This window comes from Dermacentor variabilis, chromosome 6 (assembly GCF_050947875.1).
Source record: "Dermacentor variabilis isolate Ectoservices chromosome 6, ASM5094787v1, whole genome shotgun sequence".
In the NCBI taxonomy this organism is placed as follows: Eukaryota; Metazoa; Arthropoda; class Arachnida; order Ixodida; family Ixodidae; genus Dermacentor; species Dermacentor variabilis.
In genome coordinates, this window is record NC_134573.1 from 146,008,141 (window position 1) to 146,034,428 (window position 26,288).

Genomic DNA, 26,288 nt, shown 5'->3' on the forward strand with positions numbered 1-26,288 from the left:
AGCAGCGAGCTTCGCGACTGAGGCTGTTGCACTATCGGCAGTCGAATCTTCAACAAAACGCCAAATCTTTCACTCAGTGGCCATTGTAGATGCAACCTTGTCAAGCATAGCTTTCTCATGTGCTCTTATCCATTTCCTCTTCAGTTATGACTGCTGTGTTCAGTTCTTATGCAAGTGTAGCTGGCTGGTGGATATGTATGGTCCGGCAGAGCAGTTGAGGAGTCGACGTTCGGCAGCGTTATGACTTTAGTGGCAAGCTGCCGGGTATACCGTGTCAACTGCGACGACAGAATTGCTTTCCAAAGTTTATTGCGTCTTGCACGTTTCCACCCGTAACGATTCACGGAACAAAATTTAGTCAGACCTCCAGCGTCGCAGTTGCAAGAGTAAAACAAAATGGCGGCTGTTTTCAGCATTTGAGCGTCCGTGGTCCTTGGAGCCAATCATCACTCACAATCTTGATCACATGCTCAAACTGGGCAATAGTAGCGTCTGCAGCAAACATCTTTTTGTGTGTGTTTTGTGACCGCTGTGCCGGCAATGCTGCCAACTGATGAATAAAGAAAGCCAGAAACGTGAGCTTTCGAATTGTACCAAAATGACGCTGGCAGGGTGCATAGTTATTGGGTTATGTGCTACGAAAATTGGGCATGATTTGTTCTCAATTGAAAGGGCAACGCTTGCGGATTTGCATCTTTTGATCACAATAACGCAACAACTACGCTGCATTTTGTTACCAAATTTCGGAGATGGCCGCAGAAACGCGTCGGGAACGTGAAAATTAAAAATTGAGGATATTGAATCTTGGGCTGATTTTTAGTCCCTGACACCCTGTTCCCCCCCTTAAGGTACTCATTAAAAGATAAACATTTACTGGTTTAGCTTTGCCTTTGTGAAGAATGAAACATAAAAACGAGCATACGATGGTGCTGTTGGGGTTGTTGCAATGTTTTACATTGCAACTGACCATAGCAACTTTGGCAAATCCAAGTCAGAAGCTCAAAAGCAAAATGGTGCATGCACCGTCGAAGCGGTTTCAATGCGTACTTGAGCAAGTTCCCAGAGTTCGACTTTTTGATGTGGGAGAGGCAGTTTCAAATAGTGAAACCTATTTATAGCAAGCTTGATAGTTGCACAAAAAGTGGTCAGTATATCAGAAGTTTGTTTTATTGGGGCTCGTCCTTAAAAAACCCTGAAAAATTAACCGCACTGAAGCTGGCGTCAGCAGTTACAATTTGGCAGCACTTTGCGCAAATATGACACAGAAAACCTCTTGCTCTGGGACTTGGTGTTCCGAATTTTGGGTGTGGTTCATTGAAGGTGTTACGTTAATACAAAGCATCAAACCTGTAGCATCAATAACTGCTATTTTCTTTTTCACTGTCATCTTCAGAGACCCAAGGTTCATGGAGAAGACAATGAAGCTTCCAGGAAACCAGCCGGTAATGTTTCATTAGATTCTTTCCTTTTAATTTTTAGTACAGTACGCCCTCAGAAATATTGCTTTCTTTTTTTAATTGCTGCCTTCCTTGTCAACTTCCAAACTTCCTTGTCTTGGAGCACAATTTTTATACCTTTGGGTATGAACTATAACTGCAAATGATCGCTGAACTACTCGGGCAATTATGGTGTAGGGTTGAATTTTTCTTCTAGTGTGTGTTCATACACAGTGCTTTTGTCGCAGCTGTCAGGTCCAATTATGCTGGCCTATGTAAAGTGATTTATTTCAGCACTACTAAGATTCATCCCTAAGTTAATGATGCAGTAAACAATTAAGCCTTCATAGCGTTGCGAATTTCCAATGCTTCACCAGCTCTGATGCTGTGGCACAATCTGCTAAATGGAAAGCAAACCATTTTTACGGCGCGGCAGTGCCTCAGTAGTCCTAGCAGCATCAAAACGAACAGCTGATCTCAATGACAAAACAAACTTAATGCTTTGTGCTCAGTGTAGGATGAGACTAAGCAATGATGGATTTTACCATTTATTTGTTGCTTTGGGGCAGAGAGCCAGTAACAAGTTTGAATTCAGATCGTAGCAGGCGGTTTGGTCGCCATGGGGCGCTGCCCTGTTCCTGCATAATCACGACTAGGGTGGCTATTAATTTTACGGGTAGTAACTTCTGTGTTAACTTGCAATGTACGATGCGCATGCGCAAAAGGCATAACCTCTTGCGTATCACTGTAGCATATCATGTGTGAAGCAAAAATAACTCCCTAATCTCGCCAGTAATAGGACAGCTAAACCTGGAACTATATTCTGCTGCACAAAGATCTTGCCTATGTACACCTGTACGTACAGTAGTGCCGCAAGGCACTTGTGATATAAGTGTGTAGCTGCACATGTAAAAAATGGTAGATACAGATGTAAAGATAACTGCATAGATTACAGATAAATTGCAGGGTGCTCAGTCAAATCTTGAATCTCATGGGACTGCTGAAAATCATTCATTCTGGATTATTGTCTAGAACATACAAATTAGCATTAAAAACTAAATTCAACAAGAGGAATCATCTACATTTGCATGCTGCATCTCCACAAACACGTTCATGCTAATGATGGACTCCGCATGTTCTAAGTGAGATTGCACATTTATTTGAAGTCAAGGCCACTTCGTGCCCGCCTAGTTCGTACAGAACTCGGGTCTGCTGACACCATGCGAGTGTGTGCCTCGCTGTGAGATTAAATGCTGCATCTCAACAGTGATCAGTGCTGTGATTCATGAGCACACATCGACTGTCAGACGTGAATCCTGCAGCAATGCATTTCTTCAAAGCGCAGATAACACGCCTCGAACTGTCGCGCCAGCTAGTCGTAAGATCCCGGATATAATACCGGTGGCTGTAATTAAAATGCTTCATCGGTTGCATATCTGCGATTTGTACACTTTTTCACCAGTGTGCATGACCTCCAAACTTTTACTGCATGCTGTGGGGTCAAGAGTTCACGCTCACCTTGCAGCTTGAGCTGCTCGAAGGGGTGAAGCAAATGCTGGTGGATGAGCGGCCGACGTCGTTCGCCGACTGCATCGCCTGGGCCAGGCTGCGTTTCCAGGACCAGTACAACAACCAGATCCGGCAGTTGCTGTACAACTTTCCAGAAGACCAGGTGAGGGTGGTCCTGTTGCCTTCGTTGGCTTGTAGACGCCAGCTTTTCGGAAAGTTTGGTCAGGAACAAGTGCAGCTTCAACTATAGATGGGAGGCACTGCAATTGCCACGTGAAGTCATCAAAGCAGCTCTGACAGTGTGATTTGCAAGCTATCGCTCAATTACAAAACTGCAATATTTAAAAAGTTCAGGTGAAAGGTGGTTGGAAGGTTTTTATTTTTCATAGTTAAATTTTGTAACATTGCTTGCCTGTCATCTATGCAGTTTCTCTCAGTTCATAAAGAAGCTCTCATAGGAAAAGTAATTTTTCCATCTTCCTTTCCTGCGCCCCTTTCTTTCAGACTACAAGTTCCGGTGCCCTATTTTGGTCAGGCCCCAAACGTTGTCCCAGGCCTATAGAGTTTGACCCCAAGGAGGCAAGTACAAATTGGGCTCTATGTATGTTCTCGAGATATTAGTAGCCAGTGCCATGACTATGTAAGTCGTGAAGCAGTCAATTTCAAAAGCTTTGTTAGCATGGATCTTGTTTACATTCACTAGTGACTGCATTTGACTTGCTTGTAAAGAAAAGCATACATTGCATATTCACTCACATAATGTATGCATTTATTTCCACACAAAATGCGGCACAAACTTTAGGGTTAACACACAGTGGGAAAAGATAAGCTATTACTTTCATGTGGGTTTTCATTCATTGTGCGAGCAGATACACAACACAGGCTTTGACTAAGATACTGAGGATACCCAACAGCACACTAGAGGTTTGTTTACTTCATGCTCTTTGAAGACCTTCTCTCACTCCTAATGTTCTTGCATTTTGCAATGCAGCCCCTGCACATGGACTACATAGTGGCTGCAGCCAACCTGCGAGCGGCCATGTTTGGCCTGCCGAAGTGCACAGACCGGGAGGAAATAGCCCGTGTCCTCAAACGGGTCAATGTGCCACCATTCGAGCCACGGCAAGGAGTGCGCATTGCTGTCACAGACGCCGAGGCCCAGCAGACTATGGGCGGACCCACTGGTATGTCTTGCTGGAAGCACTTTTGTTGCCTGGGTTTCCTTGCCTGCATTGTGCTTTGCGAACTGAACTAGGCTGGCTCTGTCAGATGGCTTCCGGCTCTGGTGCTTGTGCATTGTAGAGTTCATTTAGGATGAAGTTACTCGGAGGAAAGCCACAAGTCCCACCCGGTACAGTATAATAGCTTGTTGGAAAGCATGAAACAGGCGGCACGATCACTGTGGCCTAGAAATGTTCATGACAATCTCAGTGAAAGTGATACAACTTAAGGGGGGAAAGCAGCTTTCGCACCGCGAAAAATTGCCAAAAAATAGATTTTTTTTTAAATCACATTTTCAGTTTCTATAACCATTTTTCTATCTGATACCCAAATATCATCAGTGTAAACCACTTAGAAGTGCTCTAAAAAATTCGTTTTATCAGCCAAGGTGGCGAAAAATCTCGCAGAAATAAAGAACAGCGTTTTTCAAGCCACATCTCCGGAATGGTGCGACTGAGCCATCTTGGTCTCGTTGGAAAGTGCATTTCTCAGTCTTCAAATCTTCCACTTCAGCTATCTCCTCCATACAGAAATTTGGCATGCAAATGTTATGTCATGCTGATATAAAGTAGTTTTGTGCTATCTATTATAGTTTTGCAAAAGAAAACCATTACAAATTTTTTTTATGAGGTGCAATGTTTCAAGATATAAGTGCAATATACAGGATGATTTTGTCTTCATTTATTGTGAAATGGCACTGAGATGACTGAAAGCAACTACTCAGTTTCATTTGTTGTGAACATTTGAACATTTAAATATCTTCTTTGGTCACGTAAAACCCACCTGGGATGTAGTCCTTTAATTGGCTAATTAGGCTCCAAACAAAAAGAACATCCTGCTTTGGATCTCACAGAAATAGCATTTTTTAAAATGAGCTTGTAAAAATATGTTAACTTCGCAAATTTGTTTAAAAACTAAGCTTCTGAAGTGCCTCGTTCGCCCTTAAGGTGCGGCTTCACGGTAGCGTGTGGCACGATGGCAGCTGTGATGAAACCAGTTGTGACTGCGTTCTGGCTCAGTTTATACGATCGCTTTGAAGGGACCATACAGCTTCCTGCAAACTGGTCTCCACACCATGCAGTACACAGTTTTCGTTTATTTGGCACCGGAAAAGTAATGGGTAAGACATGCATTACCTAGGAAATGCAAGTGAGCAGAAGCGAAGTAACAGCAGAGCCAGAGAATGCTTATGCATTAGTAGACAATTCTCACATTCTCTGTCGCATTCTTTGAACTGTGCGCGCGCCACAGACTCATCATGACCTTCTGGTGTCTTGTTTCAGACCAGGAACGGTTGAACATCCTGCAGAGGGAGCTGCCCACAGCAGAATTGCTTGGAGACGTGAAGTTGACTCCCCTAGACTTCGAGAAGGACGACGATACCAACTTCCACATGGACTTCATCGTGGCAGCCTCCAACCTGCGCGCCACAAACTACAAGATTGCGCCTGCAGACCGGCTTCGCAGCAAGCTCATTGCGGGCAAGATCATACCTGCTATTGCTACCACCACCTCGCTCATCGCTGGTCTTGTTTGCCTTGAACTTTACAAGGTGATTCCTATGTTCCTTGTTGGAAGCAGGGGTAAATGCAGTTAAAAGGTCAACGTACCGCTGCTTTGTATTCTAAACTCACCCTCGGGCAATATTATATAACATTTTCAGTTTATTTATCACCTGTCACAGTGAGTAGCCATTACTTGTGCTAGGAAAGACCTGGTGTCATGCCAGCAATTAGCAAATGAAGGGCCAAAGGAATAGAGGGGCGGAGGGGGGGAAGCTTTATATAGTCGAATTTCATTATACTGTGAATTCAACTTACCGTATTTATTCGAATCTAGGCCGGTAGTTCTTTTTTTTTTTTTTTTTCAAATAATTATATTCCAAACCCTAGGGTTGGCTTTGATTCAAGGATTTTAAAAAAGCGCCAGTTTTTCATTGAAACTGCTAAATATGGTGCATAGCTAGCACAATCTAGAAAAGTCGGTATCGTAGCCGTTACTAACCGTGCCAGTAGCCAACCGTACGCAAGCGAGGTCACCATTTTGACCTGTGTCGTGTCAGCCGTATCGGTGTGTGGCGTGGTGTCATCGCGATGGCACCAAGCATGAGATGCTACTGCAGTGCTGCTTTCAAGCGAAAAGTCGATAGCCACAGAGGCATCGTCTAACCTTCAAGCCTGGGAGGACTGCAGCGTCGACAAGAAAAACGTCTGTCGTTGGAGGGGACAACGACAGCAGCTTTTTCGTGTGCCACAACGAGGATGGCATTTAGCGGACCGAGGAAAGGCCGTCACCAAGAAGTGGAGACAGTTTTGGCCGGCTTTGTTCGGACACAGAGAGCAGCTGCCCTTCCAGTGACAACAGAAGTGCTCCAAGTGAAAGCTAGGGAACTTTCGAGGGAGCGAGGCCTAACGTCAAAGGATTTCAAAGCCAGCCGGGGCTAGCTTCAGCCTCCGACGTCACACTTCAATCACTCGGAAGCTGCCAAGCAATTTCAAAGAAAAGGGGATAGCTTTTCAGTGCTACATGCTGCGAAAGAGAGAAGCGGCAAGCTACAACCTTGGGCAAATCGGCAATGCCGACCAGACGGCTGTGTATTTTGATATGTCGCTGGCGTACACCGTGAATGAAAAGGGTGCCAAGGTGAGGTGAAGGTGTGTTCTGCGGGCTACGAGAAGCAGCACGCAACTGTGATGCTGTGCTGCACAGCTGATGGACATAAACTCCCACCTTATATGATATTTAAAAGGAAAACACTGCCTGCTCAAGAAACTTTCCCAAGACATGTCATTGTGCGGGCAAATGAGAACGGGTGGATGACGGGTGCGATGGTGGAAGAGTCCAGCTCCCGGACGGCGTCCAGGAGTCCTTTTGACAAAGAACTCTCTCCTTGTCGTCGACTCTTACCATGGGCACTTGACCGACAATGTGAAGGCTGTGATACCGGGCGGCATGACAGGCCAGTTACAGCCACTTAATGTCTGCATCAACAAACCTTTCAAGGATCGTTGTGGAAATATTACACGGACTGGTTGACTGACGAAGACCACATGCTAACGGCAATGGGCCGCATCAAACGTGCATCGCTATCGCAGCTGGTGGGCTGGGTAGCTGCAGCGTGGGACAACATTTCAAGTACTTTGATTGTGCGGGCCTTTAAAAAGTGCAGCATACCTAATGCGCTTGACAGTAGCAAAGATAGTGCGCTGTTTGAAGGTGACAGTGAAAAGGAACACAGCGACGACGTTGAATGAGCTCTGCACGTTCAGATTCAATAAATGCTGTTTGCATTTTGTGAACACTGTCCTCACTTTTTTGTTCTGCCTACATTCGAGGTAATATTTTTTTGTTGTTGTTGCTGGCTTCGGACTTGAGGGAGTCTGCTTAGAATTGGGGTCGGCCTAGATTCGAGTAAATACATAGTATTTAACTTCGAGAGCATTTTCGCTCAAGTTTATGCATGTTTCTAAAAGTTAGGCTAAATTTCCATGCACATATTGTTGCAGCGGCTCATGATTGTTTGCTTGTCCTAAACCATAGTGCCGTGGGGACAGCTGGTATTTCCTCCCTTGTAAAATTGTGCATTGCCCTTTCTGTTTTCCTTTTTTTTTTTTTTTTCCTCGCAGCTGATTCAAGGCCACAACAAGCTTGAACTCTACAAGAATGGCTTTGTCAATCTGGCGCTACCTTTCTTTGGCTTCTCAGAGCCTATAGCAGCAAAGAAGAATAAGGTGAGCTTTGATTAATTCATTACATCTTTAGTATGGAAAGCGTTGAAGGCAAAGTGGAAGGCAACTTTATTCCTGTGGGAGTCAAATCCACGACCTTTCTACCACATGTGCAATGCTCTATCAGTTCAGCTGCAGTGGCAACTGTCCCATCATCTACTTTCTTGGGTATATTTGTACATCTGCAAAACCCTATCCTGCATGTCAATTGATCACTCTTTTTATTTTCCCATGCTTTTTGTTGCTTCATGTGGCTATTTTCATTCTTGTAGCTTGCTTGAATGTGTGTCATTTAGCATGATCCTAATTTGCGTCTTGTTGTTCTGCAGTACAATAACCACGAGTTTACCCTTTGGGACCGCTTCGAAGTTAAAGGAGAGATGACCCTTCGGGAGTTCATCGACTACTTCAAGGTAGATGCTCATTTTGCTGTTGCCAGGCGAGGTGTCGGTACCCAAGTGTCTTGTGCCTTATTGCTTTCCCCCTCTTCCACAGAACGAGCATGGGATTGAGATCACCATGCTGTCTCAAGGAGTCTGCATGTTGTACTCGTTTTTCATGCCTGCCGCCAAGGTGGAGGAGCGCCTCAAGCTTATGTGAGTAGTATCAACTTATTTCGCAGTTCCATTTGGTGCAAATTATTGAGAGCTTCCATGCACAGGTGCAGAAACTCTTGCTAATTACTAGCCTCTGCTCTCTCTCTCTCTCTCTCTCTCTCTCTCTCTCTCTCTCTCTCTCTCTCTCTCTCTCTCTCTCTCTCTCCATCGATCGATCATTATTATGAACCTCATAATCAGCCATGTAAGTGCAAGTACAAATGGTAGCAGAGTTTAAAAATATTGCAATTTGCAACCTTGCACTCAGCTGCTGAATGCATATATTCAAATATAGGTTTTTCATTGCTGTGTAAAATACCAGCTTAGGTTTAAGCACAGTGTTTCCATGTGCGTAAGCAGCCTCTTTGTAAAATACCTGATTGCAATCCTTAGCGAGGGGAAAATTCGAAAGTCCACTTAAGCCACATGAATGGCCATGTGTAAAAATGTTCACATCTGTGTAGGGGAACAGCAGTTTTTGGCTCAAGGCAAAGCTCTGAAACTGTCCTCGTGTGTGTGTTGCGTAATCATTATTTCCGCTGCTGTCTGCTCTCTGCTTAAGTGGGCTTGTACTTTTTGGCAATTCAGGAGGGCGGGTTCCTTTGTGCAAGATCATAATCTGATGCAATTTCACGGCAACATGCACTCTGCATTGCCTTGAACTTGCACCTAAAGGCAGAATTTGCATATAGCTTACATCTCTGCTTCATGCTTGTTATATGCATGAAAAAGTAGTATGTATAAAGTACTCGGACTCTGATCTTGCATCTTGTTATCAGATTATGTGCATGACACGCTTGACTGAAACTCTTGGTGTTTGAAGGAAAAGCCCACTTTTAGTAGAAGTGCCTGTTCTTTTTCTCCCTGAGCTGGCACTGTGGACATGGTGGGCACAGCAAAAAACATTCCATAGTGATTTTGCTGGTGGACCTCGGTGCAGTTGTCTGGGTCCACCTTAGCCTGCACTTTGGAACATGGGTTCATTTAACAGAAGTTAATTTTCATGCTTCCACATAGGTTAGCTTAAGTTTGAGCATTGTGTTTTCATCGGCAGCGAGGCAAAATTGAGAGCAAAAGTATTGAAGCTGTCGCCTGATTAGTACAGTAAAACCTAGTTAATGCATAACCGTTTAAAGTGTAATAGTGGTTTAAATGTGAAACCCTCACCTTGCTTCCATTGAACTTAATGTAGTGGCTGACAGGTTATACTGTAGCCACTTATCACATCCAATCGTTAGTGTGTATTTTTAACTTCATTTTTCACCTCGTATAAGAGCCATTTCCGTGAAATGTGCACGTGCACAGATCAGTCACTCTCAATCCAATCCAATGGCCTACTGGAGCTCGTCTTGTTTTATACCTTTGCCATTTTTGCAGTGCATGCTGCGCACATGCAGTCGCGGCCCATGGCCGTCGTGATAGCTGCCTGTCATGTGTACAGTTATATTGAGGTGCAAACTGTGCTGTTGCATAACAGGACTGTACAGCAGGGACAAACAGGACATTATCTGCTGCATTGAGAATGTGTCAAACGAATGGGCAGTTGCCATGAGATTAATTTGCCTTTAAGAACAGTGTGCAGAATATTCATAAAAATTTGGTGAGCACTGCAGTGACCAATCTCAAGAGGTATCCCTCAGAGATTCTATATTTCCAGAAGTGGAATTGCCACTACTGTGACTCGGGAAAGCCAGGTGTTTGAACCTCGCAGTAAACGGTCCCTTTCTCATAAAGAATGCACAGAATTTCGCTGCTCAGCTAAACTGTCTGTTTAACCTGTAGCAATGGTTGGCTGGCAAGGTTTAAAAGATCCACTACAATGTAGCTACAAAACCTGTGTGCGGTGAGGCTTCTGCAGAAGACTTAGACAAAGAATGACAAAACGGCCAGTTACAAGAGGCCTTGACTAACCTAGTGAGCAATATTCTTAACTCTATTCAACTTCGACAAGTCTTTCTTACAGCCTGCTTCCTAACAGAACGCTGACTTTTAAGGACAGAGCACTGGCAGAAAGCAGGTAAAGAACACTCTGTTGCTTTCGGGGGTCAACATGACTGGAAACAAGAAAGTGCCATTCCTGGTGATCGGCATATAGGGAAATCCAGTGCTTAAAGGAGCTGATCTGCCATATGGGTGGGGTATAAGGTAGTGTTTCCTTTCTCCAAAAAGAAACGCTCCGATTTGGATCAATAATGCATTGGCCTATGCCAATTTACAAAGCATGGCAGCCATCAAGCTGCTGTGCTTGCTGCCCAGCGTTACAGAACTTGCCCAGCCTCTTGATCAGGGCATGATCAGCTCTCTAAAACCATAGCTATATTTTAAAAAAAAGCTATTTCTTAGGATGCAGCTTACAATGGAGAACGAGGTGTGCTTATAGATCTTCTGGGCACCATATATACCTGCTTGTTTGCTTGTGTTTGGTGGTTTGGCCCAATACCTTGCAGAACTGCTTTGTGCAAACGAAATTCATTGTGTGTGGAGGAGGTGAAAATGAGGTTGGCAAGGACACCGAAGGCTACAAAAGCTTCATTGCAGAGGTACTGGAGCGGCAAGGTGGCACTAAGCAATTGAATTCCCACACGTTCCAAAATGTTGATAGCACTATTGTAGCTGCTTTTCTTGCACATTGTGCAGCTTTTAGCGAAAATGATGACTGTTTGGAAACAGGTGATCGTCCTTCAGTATCTGGCACACGCATTGACATCTTGAGGGTGTTCACAAAGAAAGGGGAGCCTGATGACCAAACAGGCCTTGCCTTATTTCATGATGCTGTCATCCCAACCCTACCACTGCAGCAAGTGAAGACTAGGTTTTCTTGCTGCTTGGTCACAACTAAAACTTGTCTGGCTGTGTGTGTTTCAGTAAAGTGTGACATAGTTACTTAAAGGGACACTAAAGGTTACTATTAAGTCAACGTGGACTGTTGAAATACCATCACAGAAACCTCGAAACGCTTGTTTCGTGCCAAGGAGAGACTTATTTTAAGAAAAAATGCGTTCTGAAGCGTCCGCGTATCTCTAGCGCAGTTCAAATCGCCCGCCCTCCGATCGAGGAGTACTGACATCATGGTCTCATAGTGACGTTGCGCCATCGGTGAGTAGAACGGCGTCCGCAGACGGCGCTACGGCTTTTCTGCGCAAAACGCGAACGCGCGGCCAGAAACAGAGCCAAGACAGAGCCGACAGCAGAGCGAAAGCGGGAGTATGGTGGCTAGCGGAAGGAGAAACGAATTGCGTCCCACATTACGTCCCACGGCACACGGAGAGTCCGTTTTCGTTAAACTATAGGCTGCGGCGAGCTCGCAGCGTGGTCGGCGTGGTCTATGAGAAGCGACGAGCCTTTTCGCACTCGCAACAGGGCATAAAAATATGCGAATCGACGCAAAACTCGGCCTAGAAACTTGCTTCGCCACAGCTAGGGCTCAATACGACCCAAGCTGGCACGACCCAGATGTCGTTTCCCGCACTGCCACCAGGCGCCGCTACTATACCTCAAACTCCAGCGCAAGACGCCCATAAGCTGGTACTTCATTCTATGACGCTAACTTCGACGCTCGTCGCAATGGACCCTGACACCGACAGATTGGCTCGCGATGGTGGGCTCAACTTCAGCGATTTGAGCACCGACGAGCGCGACCTGCTGCTGAGGGCTCGCACTGCCAGCGTCGTTGCGTACTACGACGGCGGCCTCGGCACCGGCTCTCCGGAGCGGGAAAGCAACGCGGGCTTCCCACGACATCACATGGACGTGGCATTCTTGCTGCTTGTTCCAAATGAGTTTCGCGAGCCAGCAGAACCCTCACAGCACGACGCGATAACGAAACTACTGAAACTCCAAAGCGTGCGCGGCGCAGAGTCGAGCGCGCAGAGTCGAGCGAAAACGAAACCTTTCGAACACCCATATTACTGAAGGGTAACGTCAAAATGTTATTTTTTCTTAGAATCGAATAGACGTAGACAAGTAGCATTTTTTTCCGTCTTATAATCGAATGAAATGATATTTTTAATACGAGTAGTTGAGTATTAGTAACACAAATTATGAGGAGTCCTTTCGTCATCGGGCTAGTACCGGAATGTCGCTGGGGGGTCTCAAATCGTGTCATGCATTTACCTCAATTTCTCGGTTACTGAAGCTCTGTTCGTGATTATATTGACGCCTTAGACGTTCTATAACATTGCTCTACCACTTTAACTTGAGTTTCTGGTAACCTTTAGTGTCCCTTTAATGACCAGTGTGTAGCTGCAAATATGTCAGTTGTGCTTAATTGATAATGTCTGAATTGCTTAGTGTGCCTAATCCTCATTCCCCACCAAAACGCATTAGCAAGGTTTTACTGTAGTAGTGTGTTTTTACGAGCTGTGAATTTTGTGGCAATGTCAGCAGTCTTAACCTGTCATTTCACATGAGCTCATGCAGCCATAATGATTAGTTTTATTACAACTGCCCTTGATTAAACCATATGAAAAGTCTGCTTTTCAAGGGACATTCAAACGGGAGCATTACTGCATAGTTAGGCTGCTCTAACCCCTTCTACAGTCTACGCTTGTACAACAGACTTTTGGAAATTACAGGCCATATTTTAGCCTTAGTTTAACGGACCGCGCTACAATAAATTATTGGCTATAGGGGACGAAATGAGCGAAAATTTGTGTCAAAATTGGGCGTATAAAACAAACTTTTGCCATGCTGACAACTGACTAGTGAGGGTCAGCCGACGATCGCGGCTAAATGTCGCGCGTGCGAGAAGGAGAGACGGGGGTTCTACTTCAGCGACTGCCGTATCTTGAAAGCGATCTGCGATGTGGACAAAGTGCACCCAGTGCCGGCAGCTTCATATGCGCTGTGCTTTCGACGTTCAGTTCACGTTGAAGCGAGAGACGGCATGAACGTAAATTCGATCGCTGATGCTGCATGCTTATGTTGCTTAAATTGCTATCGCAATCGATGCCTCGCCTTTCGGGAAAAACTTGACTCTTTTATCTGTTTTTTACTTTGAATGTTCGTCACTCACTCTTTGCTGTCATCTTAGACATCGCAACGTAAGTTTCGGATGTCAGGATTTCGGATAAAACGGACATTTTCTGTCATATTATCGGGGTCCGTTGTAACGAGAGTAGACTGTATCTGGTTTCTGCATGAGTGCTGTCATGAACGGTGACAGCCTCAAAATTCAGTACAGGCTCCACTCGCTTACCAGCACACTTTTGCGCCTCCATGCTCCCAAACGTAGTTCACAACAGATGCTGATTCTTAAAAGCGTTTATTTCTACTGCGATGTCACAGAAATGATAAAATGTATTTAGCTGTTGCACCTTTACAGATACAGTCGCCTCTCGTTACAACAGACCCTGGTAATCGGACAAAAGATGTCCGCTTTATGTGAAGTCCATAATATCCGAAACTCCTCACTCCTAAAACTTCAGTCTCTCTGTGTAGCAGCGTTATTGCAAAGAGCGAGTGACGAACGTCCAAGTAAAAAGGAAAAACACAGCTGCAGTTTCCCCTGAAAGGCAAAGCATAAATTTCGTTAACAAATTGGTAGACAGCTATGTGAAGTAAGGATACTTTTATCGGCCATATAAAGTTGTAAACATTCGCTTACTAAGTTAACAAGCACAGTGTCATGCGCATGCAAGTAAACATGAACACGTCTCGCTCGAACGTGGAAAGTCGCTGTCGAAACGGAGTCAGGAAGTGCGGCAACATCAGCGAGTGAATTGACCTTCGCGTTGTCTATCGCATACAAAGCTACCAGCACTGGGCGTACTTTGTCGACATCACAGATCGCTTTCAAGATACGGGGAGCGCGCTGTAAGCAGTAGCCACCAGAGTAGCACTCCCTCTTCTTTGCCTTCGCGGGCCTCACATGCGAAAGACTACACACTTTTGCGCTGCCTCCCTTTTTTCCCCCTCCCTCCCTCGCATCAGCGATAATGTGCGACGATCATCAGATTACCCTTGCAAGTTGGTTTCCAGGGCAGCCCGCGTGCAAAGGTCCTTTTATAGGTCACTGCAAAGGTTCATTTTATACAGCCGATTTTGACAAAAATTGTAACTAATTTCGTCCACTGTAGCTGATCGTCCGTTGTAGCGCAGTCCGTTAAAAGACTGTACTTCGAGTTCGACAGCAGTCTACTTGCCATTGCATTCTTGTCGCAGACTATACATTGATTTCACCATGGCTACTGCTTGCACAGGTTCCGAAGTTCAAATGACGTACGATGCATGATGCCTGAAGTGCAGCAGTACTCCGACAAGCATTAGTTTCAGTGTTGAGATGCTTTAAAGACGCACATGTTTGTCCTCTGCAGCATGAGCGAGGTCGTGAAAAAGGTGTCCCAGAGACCGATCGATCCTCATGTGCGTGCCCTGGTGTTTGAGCTGTGCTGCAATGACAAGGACGGCGAGGATGTGGAGGTGCCCTATGTCCGTTACCTCCTGCCAAAATGACCACTGCCTGGCAGCTTAGAAAAGTAAGTCACAATCCTGCTTGCATTAGCCACCCAGTGCTGTCCTAAGCTCTGTGTAAAGGGAGATACTAAACCAGTTTAGAATAAGCGTTCTTTTAAAGCTTAGTTTTTGTTAATTTCGCAAATGTAAGCCAGTCTTATATTTTCTTGTATTTGGCCTGCTGGGGTCTAGCAAATTACTGCCAAGTTCAGTCATGGGCTCCTGATGAATACGACATAGTCTGCCTTATAATAAATTGTGCAGAAACTTTATTATTGTCACTATAAGTGAATAGCCAGACGCTTCTAGAAAACAGTTTGCTTTATTAAGGAGTGATGTGCTTAGTGGCATATGCGTAATTTTTGCAGTGAAGATATTTAAGTAGCTTTGTTTCATCGCTACAAATTTGTAGGGAATGGAGTTGCTAAACGGAACATTTGTAGTAGTAATATAGGTGGACAGCACTTGCATAAGAGCTGTAATAGTTCGGGGTCAGCGAGAAAGGCACACACCCCTTTGTTTCAGTGCCCTTGTATTGGGGGTGAAAGACCGACCACAGATTACAAAAATTGGGTTAAACAGTGCTATTTTTCGGTTGTAGCTTCGTGCTAAAGTTGGGTGGATATCCTCTCTGAAACTAACTAGGCTCAAACAAGACGGCATCAAGAGCTGCAGCGTCATGGCAAGCTAGTAAAGTAACGTCAAGGCGGCAGGGGCACCCCTGTTTTTATATATATATATATATATATACCGTATTTACACGATTGTAAGTCGACTCGAATGTAAGTCGACCCCCCCATATCGTTTGACCGGGAAAAAAAAAAAAAAAACCCGAGGGCGCATTCGATAACGAAAATTTATTAGTAGCTGACACGGTCATTGGACTACTCGTCTTCACTAGTGCTGCCATCGGCATCGTTGCTGCGGTCCCACAGCGCGTCGTGGTCCAGCGAAATTTCAAATTTGGCAAACGACCGCACCAGGACATCTTGCAGAACTGCAGTCCACGCCAAATGCACCCAACCACACGCAGCCGTCTGGGAGGCTCTTTTGACAGGTCCGGTTGGCGTAATTTCGCAGTCTTCTGCCGCCAGCCACTCGTTGTACTCACGGCGGAGCAGAACCTTAAAATTAAGGCGGAGGTCCGGGCTTATTTCATGACCACGTCGCACTTCACTGGCAGGGTCCGATCATGCATTTCAGCGACGTACGCCGCAAGCTTAGCCTACAGCTCCGGAAAGCGTCCATACTTCGGCACATGGGAAATTTCCCACTTGCCGCCACACAGGTGAAAATTTCGCTTCGCTGCAGTCGCCACTCTCGCACCACCCGTTTAGAAACATCGAAATTGCGGCCCGCTGCGCAGTGATTAGTTTCTTCGGCGTAACGGATGGCAGCCCTCTTGAACGCTGCTGTGAACGAGTGCCGAAAGATTAGTGGGCCTGCAGCACTCATGACGACTGGGGAAGCGTAGAAGTAGCGCGTAGCCGAAGTGGAGCGCGTCAAGAAGTTAGTCAAACCAATACCAATGCCTTTAAACAGAGAAAAAGAAACCCGCGAGCGGTGTCTGCTCTTCTATGAACTACCGATACTCCCCGCAAGCGCCGCCGTTCTGAGGGTGCCGCCGCAAATGGGAACAGCGGCGCTTCCATCAACTATCGACACCCCCCCCCCTGAGTGTTGCATGCACTGTAAGACTCTCAAAAATGTTGAAAAACCCTTCCGAAATGCGAACAAACACGCGGGATAGCGAAAATATACGGGTAGGGCCATAGAGCAAACATAAATTTGTAACTACGTTGTAGCTCTCGTTTGTATGGCTTTTTTTGGCGGGGCCATGTTTTTGGTTTCGATTGTAAGTCGACCCCCCAACTTCAGACTTTCAAATTTTAAAAAAGGGGTCGACTTACAATCGTGTAAATACGGTACACACACACACACACACACACACACACACATAGAAGCATACAGCTCAACGTGGTTTAACTGTTTGTGGATGGTTCTGGCACTGGGGTTTCATTTCCTTATACGTAGCTTCTGAGGCTATGCATGAGATGCATGCAACTTTTTCTGCAAGCTAGAGCTAGGCATTGCATGCTCTTGCCAAACTTATCGAAAGCCTGCAAAACTGAGAAAAGTGAGCATCTAGTTTGCACGTCCCTATTCTGCACTAGTTTCTGACATGGTGTACCTCTCATGGGTAATGCAGATCTCAAAGCACGTGTTTATAGTACATTCAAACGTAGTCGTAATAGTTTCAGTCAACTAAAAGATAACTTCATTATATCCAATATTTGTTATAAGCATGTGTTTGGTACGTGCTGAAAGCTGCATGCAAAGCTTGTACACCTTAAATTTCCTTGAAAACTGAGGCCAAGGGCGACTTTTGAACATTCAAGGTAACAAGCTCCACATAGTGGCTTCGCTGCAGACGCTGTCTCTCAAGAAACGTTCTCAGATTTTCTTTTGAGTGTGGCTAAACGATTACAATGTGGCATGCCCAGAATCGACAGGTTTGTTCAATTCACCGTTGCCATTCCATCATAGTGCTACACAAAGCCAGATCAAGCGATTAAGCCGTGCTCCCATTTTGCCTGTGTTGCTAGCTGGTTCACACTGCAGCCATCATGGCTCCACTTTAATGCCCTAAGCTCTAGAAATGCCCGGCAGAAAGTAAGTTCTAGCGATTTGGCATTAATACAAGTATTTGGCTGAAGTCTCTCTACTAACCCTCATGCCAAATGGCAATTGACATTAATACAATGTTAGTCAACTTCAAGAAGCAACCTGAAGAGTTTGAAGTGGGGGTCCAACTCAGCAGCTGCTTAGCTTAAAGAAACCAACTAAGGAAATTTCACTGTTTTTCTGTGTATGTGTACGCAAAATGCTTGTTTCCTCCTCCTTGAATCTTGGTCTTCGGCATCCTTGAATTGTCATTGAATATTGCGTCAAATGTTATGTACGAACCCTGTGCATGTTCATTATGTTAAAAGTCTACTGTACTTGCTTTGGTAACCAAGAGCTGTTGTGCGAGCCATGTGCCTTAACGCCAGGCAGGCGTGCAGTTGTTTGCCTCTTCTGTTGCCTCTCTTGTGCTTTCTGTGGTGTAATGTATTGAATTAAATGCATGTATTGGTGGTTTGTTTGTTTTTCAGTTGGCAAAATGACTGCGGTGCCCATCTAGCTTTGCATCTCACAGCTGGTCCTGCTGTTTGGAAGCTGGTGCCAGGAACGTGTCCATCTGTGCCCTTGTAACCATTTCATGACCAGCCTCTTGTGTTTGTTTTTTGTATTTATATTCATACAAATTAGCACCAGTGCTCTTGCGGTGCTGCTTAGTTCTTTTTGTTTTTTGTTTTAAGAGTTGTGAAGTGAAATGTTCTGATGTAAGGGTTTAAATTAAAACACTGAAGTTTATTAAAAGTGTAATTTTTTTTAATTATTATTGAGGCAATAAGTGTAGTGTAAGCTAGGAAACATGATGGCATGTAATGGTCATGTGTGAATTTTTTTTTAAATTGCTAAAAATAAATTTTCATTGAAAACCCACTTGTGTGTTTGTGATACTATTGGATTTCTGTGATGACAGCAGATGCAGGCTGTTCCTGCCTCTAATTCACTTACACCACTGAATGTAACTAGGCTTCTTTTTTTTTAATTTCACTCTAAATTTAACACAGCTGAAGAATATCTGCTCACAGAATTTGTTGATTCAGGTTGCTTTTCATGATCTTATAAGAAAACTGACTTTTTTTTTTTTTATTGCTGAAGCAAAAAAAAGGAAGTAAATAAATGCTGACATTTATTAGTAGGTATGTTGCACACCCCTGAAAGGTTTGCTAGAGTGAACACACAAGCTTCTCATCCCGGCATTCCCTCCTTGCGATTCCCATATGCCGAGCAGGCCCACGTGGCAAGGTTCATATGGTTGTTTGAAAGGACCCTAAACAAAACACCAACTCGGTTTACACTGATAAATTATTGCACAACTGTATTACCGTTAATACGTAAATAATTGGTTAGAAGAAATAAACACCACAGGTCCATACTGAATTTCGTGCTGAAACCCCAGTGCAATTACTAAATTAGTTCGAGTGTGATAATGAGCTCGAGGTCTCAAGTTAAATTTGGACTGTGGTGGCTGTGTTCCCGTTAGGGCAGAATGCAAGAACGCTTGTTTACCGTGCATTGACCTGGGAGTCAAAATTACTCTGGCCCTAGACAGTCTTCACCAACAAAGAATTAACTAGGCCCAGGCAGATGCTGTCAAAATCTTCCACAGTTTCAGGAACTTGAAAGGGGCATAGCTACCCATTTTTTGTTGCATCTTTCATTGCTTGCAAAGCCTCGTAAGTAAATGTGGCTTTTTATTGTTATTGTTGGAGGGTAGTTTACTAGTACAACTCAATATTTCTGTGTCCCTTTAGGAATCTGTCTGCACTCTGAAATCTAGCATGTCATGTTTATTTCTAGTCTGTGCAATCGCCCCGCTTGGTTCTCTCTTCCCCAGAGATAACATGGTAGGGAAGCACCTGCAGCTTTGTGCATCTACTCGGTGTCAAAGGTGATAGTGCAGCAAGTGTACTTAGTATGTGTGTGCAAGCAGTAAAGTGCACCACAATTGTGGCCAGCTTTGTTCCAAGACCTCATTAAAGCAGTGCTGCGCAAGTGCAAGCCTTGTATGCCTAGCTACGTGCATAGCGTCCTTCAACTGAGCCTTTCACGCCAATTTTCTTCTCGCAAGGTTTTTGAAGGAGTCCAATACTACTGTCATACTGTTATTTTTGAGGAGCAATGATCCCAGAGGCACGAACAGACTACGATTAAGTATCTGGTGATGTCTTGTGCTGGTGATCATTCAGTTGTCGTGCATAAGTGGTTTTGTACATCTTCAGGCTTTTGGCACCATCTCATGCTGATCACCTTCATCTGCCTCTGTATGCTGCGTCTGCATTTGTTAGTTTAAAATTTCAAAGAATATTTTCTAAATGCATAAAAGTAATAAAGACTGCAGTTCCATATAATCAGTGCAAATTGTACTATTCTGCAATACTTTTAAAATTCATAAAATTTGATCATTTTAAGTCTCAAAACTCAAAGCCATTTGAAGCCAGGATATTTCGACAGGTCCGTGTGCTATCATTCCTATGCTGGCTGGAGCACAGTTCTTGCAACTATTTCTGTAGCTTTCAACTTTCCGTTGAGACAAGTGCCAGGTTCCTATGGGACATTTTTTATAGGGAACTGGACAACATTGACGCGGCCTGAATGTCGTTCTGCACTTTGTAGCTATGTCAGTCGCTCAGTTAAAAACCCAAGTAATGTGAGCACCTTCGGCGTCGCCCATGGTGCTGTACGCAACCTACTTGTCTAGTTCAAGAGCATTCCTGCCCTCTGAATAATTGCACTCCGCAAGAGCTCACCTTTACACAACATTTGCATGAGATAACGGGACATCACTTCTGTGCACTGCTCAGTCAATAGTGTGGCATGGCCCACCTGAACGTCGCAAGTTGCCAAGTCGCATGTGGAGTTTCTCCTGTGTAGTCCGTAAATGGCAATTTCACTACGTAGAGTATACATTATCTCTTAGTGGAGCTGCAGGCAGGTATAAGTTGAGTGCTACTGCAATGACCTCCTCTATAATGAAATGACCTGTGTAATGAATGAATAATTGAGTCCCGGTTCTGTGTTGAGCAGTGTGGTGTGCGGCCTTTACTACTGAATAACCTGTACAGCAAATGATTTTGGAGTCCCCAAGTACTTCCTTATAAAGGCACTCATTTGGAGATTTCTTTGGTACATGCTGCATCCAACTGGCCATGATAGATTCTGGGGGTCTACCAACCAGGAAAATGGGGAATAATTAGGGATTTTGAATAGGCAGGAAATGCTCCGGGAATTTGTGCTTCTATCAGGGAAAAAGCTGTCATTTTATTGAAAGGAAACAAAAGTTGCCCTAATGCTTGCTCGAGTAAAAGGAATCTTAACGGACTGTCGTTGATGCCATGTCGGCTGGAGGAGTTGCCAATGTACAGTCAACGACCGATTTCCCAGTCCCGATTTCAGGGACATGTCCGATAATGCGGACGGCATCGCGGCATCAACCACATATCCCGTAGAGTCAATGTATAGGAACGTGTGAAATTTCGGACGTAAGCACTCTTCGCCATCAAATTGTCCTGACTTTTTTTCTGCGACCGCAGGTTCGAAACGGCATTAATCAAAGGCAACACCGCCGTTTTGATAGTCTCGTACGCATATCCACTGGCAGCCGTGGCCACCACCGGGGCAACGCGAGGCCTAGCGGCTTCGATGTTCGCTGCTTAAGTTCTTGCCGTTCGGTGCCGTGTTTTTCACTCAAAGAATTCGCCGCTTTCAGCAATGGCGCGGACTCCGCCTCTCTAATCCTCGCGATCGGCTTCGAATCTTAGAAAGCACGGCGTGTCGCATTTAATGTTGGTTCCCAAAAGATAGCTTCGCCTGAGCACAGCAATGTTACGCGGTGAAGCATACGTAAAGTTTAGCGGTGAAGCTTAAGAGGAAGCTTTAGCTCGAGTGCTCCTATCTAAATACACGTAAAAGGAGAATTCATTTTTCTCGGCAACCACTGCACCAAATTTGACGGGGTTTGCTGCATTTAAAAGAAAAGCTTAAAATCTAGTGACTGTTGGTTTCGAATTTTCGATGTAGGTCGTCAAATTTTTATAAAAATTTGGCAAAAATCGCAAATTTTCAGAAAACGAAACTATGAAGTTTACAACTCCGTAACTCAGCAAGAAAAAATAATATCGCAATTCTGTGAATTGTACCTGATAGCACATATAAAGCGGACAAAATTGATATGTTACACATGAACCTCAAAAAATGGAGTAATGTGTAATTACAACTTTTGCAGAACCTTCGTAAACAACGTAACAAATTCATGTAAGATGTAAACTGACGCATCAAATTTGTCCGCTTTGAATGGTCTAATGGATGCCGTTTACAGAATCGCGATATCTGTTCTTGATGCAGAGCTATTAGCTTGTAAACTTCGTGCTTCTATTTTTTTCAAACGTCTGAATTTTTGAAAATCCTTTTAACAAAATTCAAGCCCTAAATCAAAATTCCGCTTCCAACGGTCACTAGAATTTAACTTTCTCTCTCAAATGCAACAAATTTCATTAAAATCGGTCCAGGGGTTATCTCAGAAAAACGTTTTTGCGTTTTTACATGTATTTGAATAGGCCGCGTCGGAGTTGGGCCCGAGCTAAAGCTTCCTCTTAAGCATGAAAAGGGGCAATTTTCACTGGACACAGTACGTATTCCCTAATTATACACGCGTGCACCTGCCGTCTCCTGTCACAGTATGAGCACTGATATGCCTAATAAGTGTACTGGCACGCCTTCAGAGCTGTGGCAGTTTGAGCCTTTGAGGGCAGTAAGCAGTGGCGTAGCTAGGTCGTCTGGCACCCGGGGCCCTTAGTTCTTCTGTCACCCCCCCTCCCCCCGGGTGTAGTCGAGGAAGGCGCGGATATCGACAATTTTCGGGTGTCTTCAGACGTATATGACACCCCCCCCCCCCCCTACTGGCCCCGTGCACCCGGGGCCCACGGCCCCCCGGCCCCCCCTGTCGCTACGCCACTGGCAGTAAGAGACATTCATTTTTTTTTTTTTTTTGACATTTTCGCAGCCCCTAGGCAGTCGAGAAAATTTAATGTTGATGTAAAACTGACTAAGATGATGCTTCAAATGGTCCATAGGGCGAACGCGTGGCTGAACGAGGACGAGAACAGAAAGGACCGTCGCATTGAGGAACGACCGGAAAAGTAACTGTGCCAACTCTTCTTTGAAGGAGCTTGAGCTCAAAGAGCAAAGTGTTGCCTCATCCAAACCAATACATGCTCTTTAAAGCAGTGAAACACAACTCTGAGGCATTGCGCACAAGCTGGGGGTATGTCGGGACAGCTGAGGTTGACTTTCCACTTGCTGAAAGAATCTCACTTGTGACAAAGTTTCCCTGCCTCAGCGTAGCTGAGGCGGGGATTCTAGGTACCTTTTTCTTTAGCAAGTACAAGAAAACTCCCCCGTATCTGCGCAATTCATTCATAAAATGTTTGCCTCCTCTTGATGAAACTTGCACATGCGCCGTGCGGACAAGCCGATGGTACTATGGAGCATATCGTCATGGTGCAGGGTAGAATGGACTGCACAGCTGAACCGGTTCATGGGTCGTTATAAATGTTCACTTCTCCGAACCGGAACGTAATCAGAGTGCGTTGAAACCGAACTTAACAGGTTTGGTTGTTTGTTTTTTCCGGTTCGACACCCTGCCTCCAGTATAATAAATTAATTAATCGTTGGTTTCACAAATAAGCTGTGCGGCTCCTGCCCCCGCACTCGAAATACCTTTATTTTCCGGGGCCCCTGGTGCAGCGCTTCGCGGCTTCGATTCGAGTGCGTTTGTCAAGTGCTCTAGAGTAATGCACGCAAGGAAATTAGCCTCAGCCCCGAGCCAACGCTGTCGTTTGAAAGGGACCGCTCGCTGATCACGTGTGCGACTTATGATCGTCAAGCGCGGAGCAGGGGTTATCCGACGCGTGACAATTTCTTTTAATTTTTTTGATGAAAATGACTGGGGGTGTTCGAATAACCAAATTTCTGAATCTTACGAATATTTGAGAAAAAAAATACCTGCGAATATCGGATCAAATACCGAATATTTCGAATTTCTACACAAAGTGAGATATGAAGGTTCCGAGTAGTCTGTTTGGCAGCACATCCGTCTGGGCTCATTTGCGTTATTTGGTGCATATAATGGCATATAATCAACTAGATGTTTCAGTTCAACTGAGAAGCTTGTAAATGCCGATCGTATTGGTGCACTATATGACAGTGACATGAGTAATGGAACAAAGAAGCAGCACATCGCCAGGCGCACTTAGTAGAGTGTAGTGCACTTTGAAGGCACTAAATGTAATACTACAGCACCGAAAATCATATTAAGGGACTGCAAACAGATTCAAATAATAATTCAGTAGCTTTGCCTAATTCGAGGTAGCCAATAAATTCTTGTTGGCAGCCTATAAGCCGAGACACGCTTGTTTAACAACCGGAGACTATAGTGCATTAGTGAATTAATCCATGCGTTAGCTCAAGAACTGGTTCATCTGCGCCACAACTGCGACTGTCTTGTAACAAAGTCATTCGGAAGGGAATCCACTGGCATCCGTCTTTCGCACTGTAAACTGCAAAAAAAAAAAAAAAACTGCAAAAAAGGACAAAAGGATTTGTCCTTTAGTATTCGAACGCAACGAATATTCGGCAACTTTGAATAATGTATTCTCGAATCGAATGCGTATCGAACAGCGAGCACTATTCGGATTCATAACAGAAATTTCTAATATTCGCATATACCCATAAAAATAACAGAATGATCAGTACTTATAGGGACCAACAACGTACGGTATCTAAGTGTGGGGATATGACAACGACAATCGAGCTAAACGATCAAGTTCACTATCGCGTAATAGTGTTAACAATCGAGATTCCTGGATCTTCAGCTGAATACGAAGTAAGCCGATTCCTATAACTGACCTGCGGGTGATCAAGTAGGTATAGGGTCTGTTCCTTGGTCGTGGTCTTGTTGTGTGGGGTTCTCCTCCGTGCTCTTGGGACAAAGGAACGACAACACAGTAGTGCAAACAATCACAAGGGCATTTATTGCACCTTTCATAGATCAATGCCTACTAGCCGAGTTGCTATCCACAAAACATGCCGATGGGCGCGCGACAAATCTAGAAGTCCGACTCACCGCGACCGGATAGCGAGCGAATATGTTCGCCCCATGCTGGATCCCAACGCCTGGTCATTCGCGTGTACGGTCACGCGGACGGTGGCGCGTTCCAAGGCGGCCACGCGAGGCGGTCTCGCAGAAGCATGGGTCGGCGGCGTGCGGGACGTCCACGCTGTTCGCCGACCCGCCGGGGAAGAGCCAGCCTGTTCTCCCCTGCGCCCCCAAGTAACCCTGCCGTGAGGCGGCGTTAGCAGCGCAACACTCGCGCCATCTCTCGCACTGCGCCCCAACCACATCCACCGCCGCGGGCATCACGCAGGCCACGCGGCGAAGCCGGATTACAGGAGACGCGCTATGCGGGAAAAACATCAGGGGACGCGCGAGAGTCGCGCATGCCCACAGTTCATCACTTGTTCGTGTTGGGCTGCTAAGCATGAGGTCGCGGGATCGAATCCCGGCCACAGCGGCCGCATTTCGATGGAGGCGAAATGCGAAAACGCCCGTGTACTTTGATCTGCCAGGGATAACGAGCACATCGAAATTGGATTTCACCGCTCTTTCTGCGCACGCGCGAGGAGCAGTGGTTGCGAGAGAGAAATGTGGGGACTTTAGGTGCTCAAAATTTCTCGTCATTTAGGTACTACGGGGAAGAAAACCGTTTGCTCCGTTTGTCCCTAGCCGAGCTTGCTGCAGAGAATCGACAGGATGCGTGACCGGCAAGGCGAAAAAGCCGCGTCCGAGGTGAGTTTGTTGCTATTTTGTTGCGACGGTAGCATATTAAATTTTGTAGTCGCAAGGGGATACGTTTGGAAGTGAGGTGTCTTCTCGGATGACTTTAGTGGCAAAGCATTACGTCGTGCCGATGCATTGTTCATTAGCGTCGTTGATCAAGGTCAGCATACCACACACTGCAGGGGAATTGCGGGAACGGAAACAGTTTATGAATTAACTGCCGTGCCGATGCATTAGTTCTTAATGTAACTGAGCATACAACACACTTGGAGATTCGTGGGAATAAAAATTTTGTACTCTGTATGTGTATGTGTGTACTTGCGTCGCCATGCAATCTGAGCCGTAGATCGTTGAATAATCCCGGCTGTTACGATGTCTAGCTCATATACGGGGCGCTCTGTGTGGACGAAACAAGGGCTCAGATCGCTACAACCGCATGCGAAATACTCTGAATGCCTGCCAGTACACTTGTTCGGCGTCTCCGTGCTTGTACTGCGGCAGGAGACGTGACGGCAAGTGGGCACGTATATCATAGTGGCCGCTTTCACTCTTGGTATACTTTGCCGCAATACAATGCGCATGCTTCATTGCTGGCTTCGAAGCTGGCTTTAGGCAAACGGTATTATGCAACGCTCGAGCCATGTTGTCCGTCACTGCGGATAGAAAACGCATACACGTTCAACCTATTTGAGCTGCATCATTTTTTCGATGTTTAACCCTCTGTACTAAATGAAGAGCATAACGTACGCTTGTGTGGGTGATTTAAAAGATTGATAAAAAGCCTGGTAACATGTGCAGTCAGTCAAAAAACACTATTTATGCAGGCGTCCACGCT

At 45.2% G+C, this 26,288-nt stretch overlaps 1 protein-coding gene across 3 annotated transcripts in view; it reads left to right on the forward strand.

The window, feature by feature from the left end:
* Uba1 (ubiquitin-like activating enzyme 1) overlaps positions 1-18,492 on the forward strand; it is a 55,897-nt gene extending 37,405 nt beyond the window's left edge. For all 3 annotated transcript variants that reach the window (XM_075696172.1, XM_075696171.1, XM_075696173.1), the window contains exons 17-26: positions 1,394-1,442; positions 2,962-3,108; positions 3,450-3,524; positions 3,937-4,129; positions 5,450-5,718; positions 7,793-7,897; positions 8,224-8,307; positions 8,390-8,490; positions 14,805-14,966; positions 18,099-18,492. In XM_075696172.1, coding sequence (XP_075552287.1) covers positions 1,394-1,442; positions 2,962-3,108; positions 3,450-3,524; positions 3,937-4,129; positions 5,450-5,718; positions 7,793-7,897; positions 8,224-8,307; positions 8,390-8,490; positions 14,805-14,943 — 1,162 coding nt within the window. In that variant the 3' untranslated portion in view covers positions 14,944-14,966; positions 18,099-18,492. The remainder of the gene's footprint in view (positions 1-1,393; positions 1,443-2,961; positions 3,109-3,449; positions 3,525-3,936; positions 4,130-5,449; positions 5,719-7,792; positions 7,898-8,223; positions 8,308-8,389; positions 8,491-14,804; positions 14,967-18,098) is intronic.
* The last annotated feature ends 7,796 nt before the right edge of the window (positions 18,493-26,288 follow it).